At 43.6% G+C, this 17,773-nt stretch overlaps 1 protein-coding gene across 1 annotated transcript; it reads right to left on the bottom strand.

The window, feature by feature from the left end:
• Positions 1-10: 10 nt before the first annotated feature.
• On the bottom strand, positions 11-4,061 carry LOC122415748 (probable methylmalonate-semialdehyde dehydrogenase [acylating], mitochondrial). Its single transcript, XM_043428182.1, has 8 exons — positions 3,749-4,061; positions 3,142-3,214; positions 2,576-2,775; positions 2,427-2,505; positions 1,978-2,345; positions 1,079-1,507; positions 485-763; positions 11-409 (listed from the first exon to the last, which is right to left on the bottom strand). The coding sequence occupies exons 1-8, from the start codon at positions 3,779-3,781 to the stop codon at positions 308-310; spliced, it is 1,563 nt and encodes a 520-aa protein (XP_043284117.1). The 5' UTR covers positions 3,782-4,061; the 3' UTR covers positions 11-307.
• Positions 4,062-17,773: the final 13,712 nt, after the last annotated feature.

Genomic DNA, 17,773 nt, shown 5'->3' with positions numbered 1-17,773 from the left:
AGGAATTCGATTTGTTTGAACATTGGATTTTTTATTCGCACATGAGAAATTCTTCGGTCGTAGGAAAATAGAGAAAGTTTTGTTGAGAAAAATTTCACGGAGCGGGACCCGCTCGCTCCGTTAGTTTTTCAGCCTCTTTATTTCGTTTTGGTTTCGTGTGCAAGATTTTTTATCATTCGTAGAAAATCGAACATCATGGAAGACTTGGTTTTGCAGCTAAATCTGTCGCTGGATAAAAATCTCCATTTCAATCTCAATTATAATGTTTTCTTCCGCTTTTTCTTAACAAACGTCACTCGATCGACTTTTATTGCATCGTGGGCATAGCCGTGGACGAGTCGATCTCAGTGGCGTCTCCGGACCGCCAGAGTTGCGTGACGGTTTTCGTTTGCGTGTGGAAATTGATGCCCTGCGAGTTAAAAACACGGTGACGACTAGAATTTTCTCGGAGCCCGAACTGCCCCAAAAACATTTAAGAACTTACGTATTTTCCATAAAAGTGATTATCGCCCAGGAACGAGCCTTTGTTTCCGGTGAAACTGAACATCGGAAGGGGCACCGGAATCGGTACGTTTATCCCGATCTGACCAGCCTCCACTTTACTCGTGAAACTCCGCGCGGTTGCCCCGTTGTTCGTGAATATCGCAGTTCCATTACCGTACTTGCTTTCATTTATTACGTTTATCGCCTCGTCGAGGCTGTTGGCGAACATGCAAACGAGCACGGGCCCGAAAATCTCCTCGGTGTAGCATTTCATCGTTGCCTGAAAACAGAAGCGGAGAAAAGTCCGTGAAGAATGTGATTTTTGGGTGATTTAATCAGCGATTTAGAAAAGCACTCCCAGGCCGAAAATCGGCAGAAAAAATGGCTTTTTTCACCGTTTTCCAATGCTTTTCGTTAGTGACATTTAAACGTGTCTGATGACTTTGTTCGACGCTGATTTGGACTCGATTCTTCAAGAACTTCGCAAATGTTCAAGCGAAACGCAGAATTCAATGATTTTATAATTCTGGGACTCTGGAAACTCGTTTTCATCGAGGATCCCAAAAAAAAACATCGAAAGCCAACGATTGCTCACTTTGACGTCGGAGAGCACAGTGGGACCAACGAAATTTCCGTTTTCGTAACCAGGAACTACGATCCCTCGCCCATCGAGGTCCAAACGAGCGCCATCTCGAAGCCCCGATTCGACCAGTTCGCAGATCCGTTTTTTCGACTGTGGCGATATAACCGGACCGAGGTCCGTCCCGGGAACATGACCGGCATTGACTTTGAGCCTCTTCGCAGCCTCCACCAGCTCGGGGATCCACTCTTTCGATTTACCGACGAATATCGCCACCGACAAAGCCATGCAACGTTGACCCGCCGCACCGAACGCTGCTCCGCTGATTTGCGATAATGTTTTGTTCTTATTCGCGTCCGGCATGACGATGCAATGGTTTTTTGCTCCCATGTTACACTGGACTCGCTTCCCGTGAGCGCTACTCTGCTTGTAAATGTATGAGCCCTGAAAATGGGAGAAAAAGTCGAATCAGTTTGACAGCATTTATGGGGGAAGCAACTGGACGATTGTTCTGCTCGTTTCAAAGCTTTTTCACTCGTCAGCGATCATCTTCGAGGCTCAAAGAAAACTCGTTTTCAAGGCTCTTGATATTTTGATGAAAATGAAATTTTGCTTCCATCTGGAAATGAAGTATTTGAAATTTGGGGAAAAATTTGTGTCCCAAATATTCTGTCAATTAATTCGGTGACGCTTTCCATTATTTGGCTGAATCGATGGTTCCTGTGCTCGTTTAAAAATGAAAATTTTGGACATTTTTTGCCAAATTTTGGAATTTTGAGATTCCGGAAGTGAAAATTTGGCTAGAGAAGGTGGAAAAAGTGGAGGAGATCGACTCCTCGGAAACTGGACAACTTCGATTTCGCTTTCGTCATTTTGAGTGCCCACTAAATGGGGTTGCACTTCGATCCACTCACTGCCTGGTCAGAGCCAACGAAGGAGACGGCTCTGATGTCGGGATGTTCGCAAATGAAGTCGACGGACTCGTGCTGCCCGTGAATAATGTTAAGGAGACCGGGAGGCGCGCCAGCTTGGGTGAACAAATCGGCGAGGATCATCGAAGCCCCGGGAACCCTTTCGGACGGTTTCAAAATGGCGGCGTTGCCGCATGCGACCGAAACCGGAAATGACCAGAGCGGGATCATCGCCGGGAAGTTGAAGGGACAAATCGAGGCGGTCACGCCGAGAGGAACTTTGTACGAAACGATGTCCATGTCCGTGGCTATGTTGGCTGTCGACTCGCCCATCTGGAGGGTCGGAATTGCTGTGCAGGCATCGACGACCTCTGAAAAAATGGCTTTCTCGTATCTTTTCGTTCATTTTTAAAAACACGAAATCCGGTGGTCGATTTTTTGTTTATTCTTACGCAATCCTCGAAGCACATCGCCTTCGGCGTCCGCCATCGTTTTCCCGTTTTCTCGAACAAGGTTCTCTGCTATTTCTTTCTAAAACCGACGAATAAAAACTTTCGGAGTGAAGAATTATTCTTTATTTGTCAATGATCTAATCACTCACCGAGTGTTGGCGAATGAGTGCTTGGTATTTGAGCATGAGTCCCTGCCTCGTTAACACGCTCGTGTTCCGCCATTTTTCATAAGCGCTTTTGGCACTCGCAACCGCGCTTTCCATTTCCGATTTGGTCGACTTTGGCGTTCGACATAAAAGCTGATTCGTCGCGGGATCGTGAACATCCGTGAATTCCGTGGCCTTCGATTCTGCAAAAACATCATTTTCAAAATTCTTCGTCGACTCCAATAGAAAAATGAACCCAGAAGCGAATCGACTTTTGGCAGTTTGCCCAGCATGAATTCTTCATTCTCATAAACTTTGTGAAGAAAATTCCTCCAAAAAGCCCATTCCCCGATATTTTCGTGCAAGAACACTTGAAAATTATTTTTCAACCTTTTTTTCCACTCTACAAGCCCCAAGTGCCTACCGAATTCGATTATTTTCATTGATTTAAGCGAAAAATCACTTTTGCACATGAAAAAAGGAAAAGATCCTTAAAAGAGGTTCGCGCCACCCAAATATTGGGGAAAATTATTAGACGCCGAAATGATTGGCTTGTTTTTATCAGTTACCAACGAATTGTCCATCGATGTACATTTTAACGGTTGGCACAGCGCTGCTGAAGCCTCTTTTGGCGAGGTGCATCTGAAAGTAACGTTAAAACGAGAATCGATAAATAGAGGATTTCGAGGGTTCATGAATTTTTAAGCGCTCAATAAAAGCGATGAGAAAAGCGTTCTCGTTGTCCGCCTTTATTCTCGGCTTTGACGTACGAGGGGGATTTGTAAATTGCGAAATTATCTTATTGACTCGATGCTCAATAGAGTTACACAATCATTTTGTTATCGAGTCTCCGCTCGAGGGAGCACGAGAGTGATAATAAATGCAAATAAAGTGTAGCAAATGGCAGCTTTGTTCGAAGAAGATTTCGGGGATTTCGTCACCGTTATAAAACGACGTTAATATTTCTAACGCGAAAAAAAACGAGTCTTGAATTGGTTCATCCAAAGTTTGGCGCCTCGTATAGAAATATTGCCACGAAAGCACTTGCTCGACAGATACAAAGATCGGTGGATAAGAGAGGACCCTGTAAGTTTGCCAATCGACTCAATTCCCACGACTGGAGACGTGTTCTTATTGATTTTTTCACAAAATATTAAGATTCAAACAGCCTCGTACCTCGGATTTAGCTGTTTTGACGAGCAGGGCCATCTCGAATGGGGTTTTTCTGTTCACTGAAGCCACACGCGATCGAACGATCAGCAGCGAAGATCCGAATGACGTTCTTCTCGTGGACAAATTCGACGCGACAGTCTCGATCCGTGTTTTGTGTACCAGCGAGAGCTCTCCGAGCGCTTCTCGAGTCGAATGTTTTTCGAATTGGTCGTACGCAGCTATTTATCTCCCGAAATGCTGTTCATCAAAAATACCACTTTTTTATGAGGTGTTTGATCAGTCCAGGAGCCACTGACTGCGCGACGCTGGTGCGGCGGCGTCGATATCGTCTGACTTCGAAGCTCTTTTATCCGAGTTTTTATCTCTCTGTTGTGAATATGCAAAGCCAAAAATGATCTCATGCGTCCACTGGTTTTTTCGAATCGTTTATTTATGTCTCATTCTCTTTTGACAATGGAAATTGCAATTGTTAATTTTGGTAATTTACAATTTAATCAGCGGGGTCAAGCTAAGTTGTGGTGAAGAAACTTCCGGTTTCGTTTCTTCTGAACTTTCGTTCGAGCTGTTGAAATCTTTCTTCAAGCGTCGCTTGGTCCCCGTATTTTGAACTGTGGATTCAAAAATTGGGGTGGAAACATTTTTTTTCCAAAATTCAATGTTTTTCCAGGAAAATGGAAATTTCATTGAAAATGTTTATTATTCTTACCACACGACGATACGATAAAGTCAAATTTAAACTCGTCCTTCTTTACTGACAGTCGATGAAAAGGATCGTCGACGATCGAAGCCAGCCTCCGGCTAAATCACGATCGAACTTCATCGTCGTAACACAAGATGGCGAAAAGGTCTAGAAAAAGAGGAAAATCAAAAGCATTCAAATTCAGTTGAACCGTTTGTCGTTTCATCAAATTTTTTGACCAAATTGTTGGCATATTCGATCTACGATGGACAAACAACAATCAGAGCCCGATGGAGTTGGATTTATGCGAAAAATCCTGCGACCGACGAAAGCCTCGTACGTTTATTTCAGTTTAACGTTTTGTTATAAACGAAAGAACAAAATATTCGTGCAGACTGAAGAAAAACTGTTTTTAGAAGCGACAGCAACAGAAATTACTTAAAATAATATTTACACATTGTTTATTAGTATTTAAACTTTGTAAGAAATTTTATTTCATTTTGGTTTTTCAAAAATTACAGCATAAAAAATTAGGTTTCCTGAAGCACTGTGAGAAAAATGTTGCTCCACGGTCTGCATCATTTCTTCATGAAATGTTGATAGATCTGCAAGACGTAAAAAAATTCTTGTAAAATAAATTTGCAGTTATCGTCCGTCGAGCCGAATTTTTGAAATTCGAAAAATCTAGCAATTTATAGCAGCTTTAAAAAAGTGTGCATTCTGCGTCATAAACGTCACACTTTAATTGTTTATCAAATTTTTTAATCACAATATGAAAAATTCGACTCGACAGACTAGAGAAAACAGTTTCGAATATTTAAAAAAAAAGCATCAAAACATTTTTAAAACTGTATGAAAAAGTAGTTTTGAGAAAAGCGCATTTAAAGTTTCGAGTGCGCATCAGGCCCTCTCGTTGGGCGGGCACGTTTTCTGTAATAACTTTCGATCTACAGGGAATTTTTACAACCGACTTTCACAGAAATACGTCTAAAACCGCAGAGAATAATAATCTCTAAAAAATCGATTTTTCGAAAATTCTGGACGCATGTAAGGCCTTGACGTTTTTTTTTTCACAGAACGAAGGAAAGTGAAACCACCGAAGTGCACAGCAGCGTAAACCAGCTTGACAGATCAACCGATGGGTGCAAATTATAAAGAAAAACTGACGAAATGCAACATAAAATTAAACTCGAGATCGACAGCCACTGAAAAAATGCGCATTTTCTGGATAGAATTCACAAAAATTGTTATCAGAAGGCAAAAATCGTTTGAACCTCGATCAACATCGATGCGAATCAAAGCGATTTCGATAAAGTTTAATTGAGTATGAAGGATTCGAGCAATCTCGTACAAACGTTTGTATCCAATTGGATATTCGTATTCCGCGTTTATTCGTCGTAAAAAAAGGAAGAAAATAGCAAGGAAGATATAAAAAATGGAAGGATGCGGAGGCGAGGCGGAAGGTCTCGCGTGCAGGCCCATCGCAATTTCGTGGGTTCTTTGTTCGCCTCGCTCTGGAAGTCGGAGCGCGTAATACGCGCATAAACTGACCGTTTCACCGGAGATGAAGTCACGATTTAAAAAATCCTTCGACTTCGAATCCGCGCAGAAAAATTGTTTATGCGGAGCACGAGAGCGGCAGCAGCAGCAGCAGCGTTTTGACAAATAATTCGTCTCGAGGATCTCCGCCCTTTCGGGGATCTTCGATCGCCAGAATCCGCTGGGAAAAATCGAAGGAATGACCCACTTTGATAAATTATGCACAACGTTTGCTCGCACGGAGCCAGTGAAACGCGAAAGAAAAACCCCGTAACGTGGCAGCGTCGCGTAACAGCGCGATTTAATATTCGGCACGACGCACACAGACGAGGCTCGCGATTACGAAAGGAGAGTCGTCGCGAGACCGTAATTCGATAACAAAAATACGCGAGTTTGCGCTTCGTCAGGACGACGAACGCGAAATTTCATTGATCACGACGAACGTAGAAAAATTCATAAACTAAAATGAAAATGCGGAAAAACTATTCGCCCAAATGAACGACGAACTTCACCATTTATCGTACATTTTCAAGTTCGTACTTAAAAAAATGACGATTCGGCCAAAATTTCGATTCGACGATTCAGCCTCGCTGGTCACACGTCCCCGGTTGTGCCACCGAGATTTATCGGCCTCTCGTCTTGCCCGGTGCGTGCAATCGTGTCTCAATTTTCTTCGAGATCCATACTAAACGACTTTGAACGTACACTCGGTCCTCTTACCGTGCCCAATTAAATTCAAGCGGTGTCACGACACGTGCTTTTTCCCAGACAAGTTTCGTGCCTTCTGTCATCTTTTCGAGGCCCATTATCCTCGCTGGATCTTCGTACTCACTTTTTTCACTCGTTTCGCACTTTTTGTGGCATTGAAAAAGCGATAGTGCTCGGAAATGGTCCAACCATTCTGTCCCATCGGAGCGAAGGGAGCCGGAAATCTCTGATTCACTTGCTCGCTCGCTCACATCGAATTTAGGGACTTTTTGATTTTTTATGTTGTTCAGAATACGATGGGAAACATTCGATTTTCGAATTGGAGAAAAAGCATTCGCTACTCGAGTCTGTTCCGATGGCCCTGCGAACAATAATTTGCTCATCGAATTTCGCTCGATTTACACTGCCGACCAAGAGTATGGAATGACCAGCAAAAATTCGAGCCGCACTCAAAGTTTCATAGCGTTTCGAAGAATCAAGATATCTTAATTCAGCGAACGGCGTTTTAAAGAGGACAATTTTTCCTTCAAATCCACTTTCGCAAACTTGGATTATGACTTTTTTTGGATTGGGTACGCTGTCTTGAAAACGACTGTTTTCCGGTGGGTGTTTTTTGTCTGTTTAAACTGAGCGCATGGCTTGTGGAAAGTTTCCCCGTGAATGTTTTCGTGACAACCCCGAAGGCAAGAGCAAAAGCTTTAATTTCGTTTTTGAAAAAGTTTTCCACGATCTTTTTTCGCAGAGTAATCGTATTTTTGCTCGAAAAATACAATTTTTTAAAATACTGGTAAACTCCAAGATTTCGGAACTTGAATAGAGGAAAAAAGTTGCGGAATATCGTTCGAATCGACTGGAATTTTTACAGAATTCTTGACCCATGTTTTTTTTCGACTCTTCGTTTTGGGGCACAAAGTACGCTGAGCATGGTGGATCTACGTGTGGGCAGAGGGGAGAGAAGTAAAACGATTTGAGAAAATGCGTGTAAGGTATACAACGCGTGTTCTCCTTGTCAAGTTTGCAAACGCCGAGATCGCTCGTCTGCGTGTATTCGCATAAACGCCTGTTCGCGAATTCCTTGGCTCTTGCCCAAAAATCTCAGCAAGGAAAGCAAGAGCTCAGGCACACGTGGGCTCGCACACGAGCCTGCAGGTTGACACGAGCACGTTTTAACGCAGCTTTTTCGAAACAAAGCACGTGCCCACGCGCACAAATTTCGGCGAATTTTTAGACGCTTCCTCATCGAAAAAGCTTTCTTTCGATCCAGCGTTCAAAAGAGGCCTCAAGTTTTGGCGGAATTTCACAGAGAGGTCGACCTGACGAAAATGAAAAGTGAAATTTCTGCTTCAAATTTTCGAAATCGCGAGAATACCCGGAAACATTTTTTTCTCGCTGTCAGCGCGATTTTCGGAAGCCACTGAGCGAACGTTTTTCCGCAGCCGTCATAATTTCGGACGCGGATTATTTCTGTGTCAAAAACAATCAAAGTTCAAGGCAACCGGAGACGGTTGCCCATTTCTGAGAAAAAAAGTCAGGCCTCAATATTTAATAACTTGTTAATTATGGAATTGCGAGTGGAATCGTTGCTCGATTCATGCGCCGATGACCCTGACATTTAGCAGGATATTTTACACGCTTTTCGTCATCGCCTCGTTTCCTTTCCTTTTACGAAATTGCGATCGTTCAGCGTGGGGTTTTCCATAGCAACTTTTTCCTTCCCGCTCTCGTCGGAGCGTCGCAACGACCAACTCCAAAAAACTAAGTCCTCGTTGTCCCGCATTATTATTTTTGGGCGAATAAAATTCTCTATAATCGTCGATCCCTCCGGAGCTGGAATATAATTAAATTAAAACTGCGTTCCAGGCTTCGAAGCTCCCGGAAACAGAGTCTCGCTTAATTTTCTCATCGAGTCTCCGCTTTGACGCGTGACTATATTCCGTTGTCGAAAACGAGGATGCTGGGAGATTGGACATGGGTTCGCGACTCGAAGGATGAGCGCCAATGAATAGCGCAGACGCCGGTGACCCCGAATAATGGGCGACGCAGATCCTTTGGGTGAACCGAAACTCCGGAGGGTTGGCTCCGAAGAATGGGGAGCATCGGAGGGCTGGGAAGAAAAGGATTATTTCTGAAGAACTGGAAAGCCTCTAAAAAGCGTCTTTAGGCTGAAGGGGGGTAGAAAATCCAGCAGCATTTGGACGCAACGAGTGTGCTCCGATTGCTTCGTCGCGTTCGAGCTCGCGAGCATGTTTGGAAGCCCGGAACTGCGCAAGGAAGTCTTAATTGCTCTTTCCCGATCTGAAGAAACGACGCAAGATCGTAGACCCCGAAGACCCAATCAAGAGTCTTTGTTCCGAGTGTCGAGGAGCCTGAAAAAAATGGAGCCGCGCGCAGTGGCAAAACCGAACGAGATCGATCAATGAAAACGCGTCGAGGAAAAACGAAACAAATTGAACGAGAGCAGAAGCGAGGCGTAGTAGATTCGACCTCGCCGCGTGAATCAGGCCTCGTGATCGTTTCTGAAAAACTGAATCCTCTCGCATTCCGATGGCTAAATCCGTGTGCAAAGATCCCGGCGTTCCAGTCTCAGTGTTCCGACCTTGTGGAATCGTTGGCGAGTCTCCGCCGCATACGGGGCGCGATAGTTAACGAGCTAAGTCTATACGACCTTCTCGGAGCGTTTCCTTCTTCCGCGTCTCTTAAGTATACACATTAGTGCGCAAACTATATAAATATTATTTGTATCTGCGTCTGGACCGGAGCGCATTCGCGCTGCGAATCGACGAAAAATTAGCAGTTCCCTTGATTATTCAAGATTAACATCTCCGCCGCCATAATTCACGGGTATCTCTCAAGAAAGCGCGCAAATACGGAGCCGCGGGTAAAAAACAGAGTTTTTTAATTGCACGCGATCGGAGTAGAAATCACTCGAGAAAATTTCGTTGTCTTTCAGCGCTCACGATTCTCCCAGACAAGATTAACTTTATCTCCTGTTTTTTTCTGTCTCCTTCCTCCGTCTAAACTCCGCTTATTTTCATCGTTATTATCGTTGCTTTATACACAATGACAATTCGACCCACGCACTACGAATCGCGCGCGCGCGGGCAACGCATGCCAATGCGACGCTCGAACGGCAGCTCGCGCGCGTTTAGTGCCGTTTTTCTTTCTATACCCGGAGCTCATATTCATATTTCACGCCTATCGAACCGTGACTTTCTCGAGAATATCGTGACTATCCAGCCACCTCCACGCGCACACAACTTTCCTACAATATTGCACTATTTTATTAATACTCTAAATAAATTTTTAAGTCGCACTCACTGTGCCGTTTATCGCCTTCGTTTACGAAGGGGACCAAACATTTATCGCTTCTTATCCACTGCGGCTGAGAAAACTCACTGCACTGTTGGGGAAAATGGCGCGGGCAGTTCCGATCTTTCGTTACCATAAGGGCTCTACCTTAATTGGACGGGACAAAAGACTGTTTTCACCAATTTGTTTCGGCGGTATGAATTATAAATATGGATATAAAAAGTTTCGGGTCTAAAAAATACACGCTCAAAATACACAAAAAAATTATTTTTACTTTACTCCATTTTCGTGCGCAGAAAAATGGGGGAGAAGACAGGTCCAAAAAGATGGGCGTGCGCTGTTGATAAATTCTCTGGAATGGATAGAAACAAAAATTGGTTTTAGGTTCGATAGGTTATGGTAGCGCGTATCGTAGGATTTTTGATTTTCTCAAAAATGACAGAATGACGGCCGTTTTTCCAAATACTACGGAAAAGCACGATTTTTTCATCGTTTTTTGCAAAAAGACAATAGTTTCGGTGAAAATTTGAAAATTCGTATGATACGAGTAGTCACAAAGAACATGTGGCAAAATTTTGGTAAGGATCGGTTGAATAGTTTCGGAGATTTTATCAACGAGCCGTCCAAAAACGTAATTTTGAGAAAAACGCGTTTGAACAAAGGCAACGCCGCTCAAAAGTGCACTTGGACTGTTCAGATCTTCATAAAATTTTACTACGATACTTTTAAATGTTCATACTTTCGAGAAATGCAATAAAAAAATCAATTTTTAAAAAATTCTAATTACAGCAGACCCCGTGATCGTCTCGTTGCGTAACTCGTGGAATATTCTGATGACAGAAATCCCGGAATTAATTTAGTTGAAAAAGTGGCAAAAGCTTGGAAATGGAATGAAGTTTGGAGCTGCAGAAATCACAGGGTTCGCCACACGAGAAAACAAATTTGTTGGTCGACAAAATCAGTGCAGTTGGACAGAAATTTCTGCATTTTATCGTCATTTTATTGCATGAACGAGAGCGGTTTGCTAATTTAAAAAAATGGGGCTGCATCCGCCGTATTTTCGTCCAGTTGAATGGATCTCTCGATCAACCTTTTTTTATTCATTTCCAATACGAACTCCTGTCTCGGGATGCTAAATTCCTCGAAACTAAAATGTCGAAATGCGATTATTCGCGGTGGCAAACTTGCTCACGTCGGCTCGCGAGATAGAAGATTTTTGGGCCGAATTCTCAAAGCTCTTGCGACTGATGTGGAATTTCCAATTCCTCTTGAGAGTTAACACGCGTCCGCGAGATCTTTGATCGAAAATATCTCAAATGTGGAACGGGGAATCCGCTTTAAATTTGGCCAACAATCGCATCGCAGCTTTTTCGATAGCGGTTCTCCGAATTTGAAAAAAATCGTACCAAATATCGCGTCGGGGGATCTCGAGGGGATTCGTCGATTCTTGAAACCCAGCGGATAAATGAAATACAAGTACATAAACTATGAATAATGCAATTTTTTCGGACTTACGGTTATAACTTACGAGAATGTAATGCTCGCATACGCGGACACTCCAGATGCGAGTGCTTTGCTTAAGATCAATCTTTTCTAGACATTCGTCTACGCGATGAAAATCCTTTACTTTTGTATGTTCCCAGCGCTTCTCGGGCAGCCTCTTTTCGCATTATTCCGATCGCTATCACGATTAATTTTAATTTCGAATCTTTTCTTCTTTCGATCACGGAAATACGGGATCGGTGATGTCCTCGCGTTGCCACACCTGGTACGCCCATAATTATTTCTCATGTATTTTCGTGCGAGGACATTCGTCACGAGGAATTCCATCGAGAGAACGAACGATTCGAAGCAGAATTGGAGCCTCGAGGCGACTGCTTCGCGCACTTTTTTCGCCCAATTTCCATTCCTTATTTTTCAATAGACAAAATCTGCTGTCCCTCCATTCAGTCTTCTCTCGACATCGAGTTCAAAAGACCTTCGACAGCGCTCGAAATATAAAAATCCTCTATTTTCGGAAATTTCGTGTTCATTTATGAGCAAGATTCAAAGTCGATTCACAGACTTTTTCGATTATTCATTATTCATTCACAAAACGTTGAAGGCTTTTTGTACGCCTCGATTTCGAGTAGATTTGAGTGAAAACGTCGGCAGAGTCGCACTCATGAATTTTGAGATTTTCAAGTCGTTCGAAGAACGACCCGAGATCGACGACTCGAGTTTTCTAGTAATCGAGTCAGTTCCGAATTCGGACGAAACACCTCGAGCCCATACTTTCCCTCAGGAATTTTAGTTGGAGCGTATCCGCGAATGAAATTATTCTCGCTCACACACGAATATGCAAGTGCGCACATAACGATTATAAAATATAAATGTTCGTGTGCATTGGTCGCGTACATATACGCAGGAGCGTTCGCATGGTCAGGATTCATTGAAAGTTGAGCCAGTAGCAGCAGCAGCAGCAGCAGCGTGTAGCGAGTTCCCACTTTCAATTCTAACGGAAGAAATACGTTAAAATGGCTTTCCATTTCTGTGCAGACTCGCTTGGCTATTGTCCAAGAACTAATTAATCAGGCCTTCGCATAATCAGCTTTTCATTGAACTCATTATTTAACCCTTTCACGGAGATCCTTTGGACGAATAGTGTGTAACGAGATTGAGAGAGAAACATTATTTACTGGAGTTTCGAATAAGAAAAGTTGTTCAATGCTGATGAGCCAGAATTCGAGAACGTCCATTGAGAATAACGACCCTCAAGAAAATTCTTGTGCTATTTCGACGTCGGTATTAAAAATCATTTTGGAACTGTCACTCGGTAGATTTTTAACGAACCTTCCGAATCGAAGGATGAGAAAAATCAAATCATGCGTGTTCGCAGCAGCCTCCAGGAAACGAGAAACCATTTTTATTGAGCTCTTCAAAGTAGATCGTGCCAGAAGGATCGTATTTTACAGGCGTTTAAATTCAATCGATTTTTACTTCCTAATCAAAGATATATTATAACTCTAAAATAATGTCAGAGTCATGAATTCGAAGTAAATACATTTTTTCAACTTATCTTTTGGCGAATGAAACAACGAGCCATTAATTGAACAGGGATCCATAACTGACCGAACGTTTAAATATCCAATAACACGAACTTTATTTTCTTCCTTAAGAAAATTGTTTCGTGCTTGAACTACCTTAAATCCGAGTGCTCAATGCAGACATCGAATGAACACTCGATCAAGTATTTATCCTCTAGATCCCTTAAATCGTTAGTTCCTCGATGTTTATGCACGTATTGTGGTCGACGAGATGAACACGCTTGGAAATTGAGGTACAATGATAGTTTTATTATTACAGCAGGAAGCATTCGCTTCCGGTTAGGCAACTAAAAAGGTTTTTCCTTTTTTCATGCATGTCCGCGATGTAACAGTGGCCGAGTATTATTTCAGTGGGATTTACGATCGGGCGAGGGCAAGTTAAATTACTGTGACCCTTTTCCTCTCCCTCGCTCGTTTTCTGCGGTTTTTTCACGCAGTGTCCCTTCTGTTTTAGGGTCCTGAAAATATACCTGGAACGATTAACACGCCCGCGGGTATAAAATTGAGCACGTTTACCCCGTGGTCGGAGGTACGGTGATTCGGCTCGCGGGGGAGCAAGATTCGAGAGAGCGCTAGAGAAGCTGAATGCTCGATTGACCAATCCGAACGAGGCGCTTGAGTAGCCAGGAAGAGAAAGAGTGAAAGCGACGTTGCGGCGGGGGGGAGAGAGGGAAAAATGTTTGAGGGCCTGGAGAGGGGACGAGAAGAGGAGAGAAAAGCGTGGAAAAACCTGCGATCGACGAAGGAAGATCCGCGCCTAAGAAAACCAGGGAAACACAAAACTTCGGAAACTGAGAAGCGAAAGAGACAGAAATCCACGCCTCGTAAAACAAAGAAAAACAAAGCTTCGGAAACGAGCGGCCGAGAGAGAAGCTCAGAATGAAAAAGAGAAACAGGAAAGTCCGAGTGAGGAAAAGAGCCAGTCGGACACTGACGCTCGGGAGCGACGGAGAACGCGCGCTGCGGTAGCGATCTGTTCTAAAATAGCACCGCCGTCGAGGGCGGCTTACTCGCTACTCTCCGAACACACTCACCAAACTGCCGCGCTCTCTCAGACCTCAAGGCCTCGGATCCCGAGCATCCGCGAGAAAGAAAGAGGGAGAAAGAACCGCGAAAAATATACACGCGTTTTGACCATCGGATTTTCGTGGCCAGGGTCCACGGCCACGATTTCCTAACGATAACTTTCCTCCCCGGAATTGCTTTTGTTGCCCAACCTTTGCAAGTACCTTAAAAGCCTTTTCGAAAGGTTTCGGTACTCGGTGTGTGAGATCGCAATGACTTTTGTACTCGCAGTTCGATCACCGCTTACTCGATTCTTGTGACAAAGAATTTTCGAGTACCAAACCCCATAGAAATGCCTCCATCTTTTCACTTTCCTGCTACTCCATTCTCGGGACTTTTTCTCTCGGAATATCCCGATAGAATAATAAAATATGATTCCGTATTTGAGATACAATTGAGTGGTTTTTACTGCGATGAGGTTTTTCGTGGAACTTCCGCTTTACGATCTCCGAGATCGATGCTGAAATGTCCGGAGAGATCGAATAATCACTTACCTCAATGAATATTTCATGGCTCTTACGGAGTCGTAAACATTCCAAATCCGTTCAACGATTGATTTATTTTTGATGCTACAACCTTTCCACTTCGATTTTAAAAAATCATTCAAACATACGGAAAACCAGAAGTTCAACGCTCAATGGACTTCCGGCTTCGTGAGAGAGTTCGAAGCCTAAAGTCTCGACGCGTGTGTGTTGCGCTGCTGGAATCGGACTTTCGCTTTCGAAAAACCCCACCATATTGATCATTCCATCTGTGTACAACGGCGAACGGAGAGAGGCTAAAACTTTCTCCGTTGCTGATCATCACCGCATCATCGCGTCATTATTCCCGACGTTGTCGCCTCGCTGTGGCGCTTAGGCTATTTCCATTCGATCAATCACTGGAGCCTCCGTTCAATTCCGACCGACTGACCTCGATAGCGCCGCTTTGCAAGCGTCTAAAACGTCAAAATACATTTTTCTTATGCCGCACTAATAAATTTGAGATTTTTTCACTTCTGGGTCCCAAATGATTTCTCGCCTTTGTACCGAGTTCGATCCTCGAGTTTTAATCAACTCAATTTATTCAAATTTGAAAAACAAACCGCTCAAATTTTTAGCCATTCTCTCAAGGACAAATTTCTTAACGTCTCTCCATTTTTCAAATTAAGGAGGGTTCTGCTTTAGAAAAACAAAAAATTCATTGTTTTCGAGAATATTTTTAGGATAGACGGAAATAACTGAGCATATAGCGAACTTTTCGGTATGGTTTCAAGGATATTTCAAGAGCACAAAAACATTTTTTCAACGTGATAAATACTAATTTGTGCATGGTTTATGCGGCAAGCCTGATTTACGAAGTTTCTCAGCTGCGTGCAATGCGGAGATCGTAATTATTGTCTGCAACGAAGATTCCAATTTTGTTGTCCATTTTCATGCGTTTTTCTTCCACATGAACCTATAAAACCCGAAAAAATTGCGAAATTCTATATTTACAGCTCGTTCGAGTGACATTCTTTTTCTTTAGGAGCGTTTTTTTTCAAACTCGCTAACTGGTAAAAATCTAATAAAAAAATATACTCATACCGAGTCAAAGGTTATTTATCCGCGCTCCAAACGTTCCTCAGAAAAAATGGTGTGATTGACACTCGGGAAAGTAGCGTCGAACGGCCTTTTTTCAGCCTGACTTGGGTCGAACCCCTTATCAATGAAAAAGAGATTCTTTCATGCGTCTCGGAGTTGGTGCGCAATCGCGTCTGTATTTAAGGGGGGGTACAGAATCGTACGATGTGTTGTTTGTCGGCATGAAAGAGCGTTTTCTATCGCGTAGGAGCAGCGTCTTTTCTGTCATAGGGTTAACAGCACTATTTTTTGCTCTCCTTTCGGTCTCGACATCGGAGCAGTCTCGTATTGGTTAAAAAAAAGAAATCGTATATCTCGCAGCGACTCGCGCGCATTCGTGTAAACACGTCGAAGTATTTTGTCGGAGGAAAAAAAAGCGTTGAGAAGCGAAGGGGCTTAAAACACTCGACTTTCTCGAGGCCCTCGCGTCTTCTCTTCCAGCAGCAAAATCGCGACGCGCGTATGTGTTCGTACATCAAGATTATATTTTTCCATCGACGTTGTTGCGCCTCGGACACAATCCGGTCACGTTATATCAGCAGCGTTCAATGAGCGATCGCGATATCCGCGGTGTGTCTACAGATATCGACTTTCACAAATAAAAGGGCGTATAATTGACATTGCTATCTTTCGATGTATAATTTTCTACTTGCGAATATGAGTGCGCGAGTGTTTATAGTACGAAGGAACGTGATCGAAAGTTTAATCTCGCGGGCTCCGTTGGGAGCAAACAATATTTTCATTCTTAAGGCAGTCCGCTTAATTCCCCGACGCAATAGACGCGGAGGCGTGCTTTGTGCTGCGAAAAATCGTGGGGCGAGGAGCTCCGAATGGACATTCGGTGTCGCAAACGCGATCGCTCGGAATCGCGGTTATTACCGACGCACTCGCAAATCTTTCACGCTTCCTGACTTTCGTTACTTCTGTTTTTCCCCCTATTTTTCCTCGCTAATTATGCTCTCGTTTAACGCGATATGCAAATCGGGCATTTAGTCTTCGCACCGAAGCATTTCGAAATTCTCTGTGAGTCGTCACGTTTTTCTATGCGTACCGACGACTATAATTACCGGCACCGTGTGTCTCCCGCTAAATGTGCGCTCGCGCTGCGTACAAGGCGTCCTTAAAGTCGTGCCAATCGAACGGCGAACTGCTGTCGGCTTTCTTTCTCCGAGGCTTTAGTTTTGGGGCTCGTGCTGCTTGAACAGTGACATTTAAGGCGGAGGCTCGATGTTCCATCGTCCGATGAAACGTTTCTCGATTCGTGGGGGGGAAATACACGGATTTTATCTCGCCCACCTCGTCGATTGGATGCCGATCGACTGCGCAGTGGCATGAATGAATGCGGACAAGGAACGAGATCGTTCTTGGTCGGGATAGAGCGACTCGTCTGGGACTTTGAGGCCACGATATGGGCTCGCTATCTCTGAATACTCAACGCAGCTATCGCAATTCACGAGTGCACACGTGAAACGTAGAATCCTTTAGATTCGCGTGGCGTCTGATTACAAAACGCTTCGCACCACCGCGTTATCGAGTCCACGAGCCTCGAGGGTTGACGACTCCGCTCGACTTTTCTCGTTCTTATCGACCCACTCTGTCGCTCCTCTGCTCAAGACGTTTTTGTTTCCCTCTCGCGATCGGTTCTCGACCGCGTACGTCGAACAATCTGTTTCGTTGATCTCCGTTCTTTTCGATTAAATCTAATCGGGCTCCAGTCGATTGTAAATATCGGAGGAAATCCTCCCGGCTAGAGAAACGCTCGAAAACGATTAAATTTCCATGCAGTCCCACTCCAAGAAAAATTATTCTCAAGGAGTCTGTCTTGATGAGACGGTCAAAAAAAACTGTTTTCACCAATTTTTTTCGATCGGTATAAATTATAAAAATGGATATAAAAAGTGTCGGGTCTAGAAGATACACTCTGAAAAGACAAAAAAAATTATTTTTACTTTACTCAGTTTTCGTGCAGAAAAATGGGGGAGGACAGGTCCAAAAACTACGGAAAGGCACGTTTTTTTCTTCATCGTTTTTTTAAAAAAAA

This window comes from Venturia canescens, chromosome 9 (assembly GCF_019457755.1).
Source record: "Venturia canescens isolate UGA chromosome 9, ASM1945775v1, whole genome shotgun sequence".
Lineage (NCBI taxonomy): Eukaryota > Metazoa > Arthropoda > Insecta > Hymenoptera > Ichneumonidae > Venturia > Venturia canescens.
This window is presented reverse-complemented; position numbering and strand designations above follow the sequence as displayed.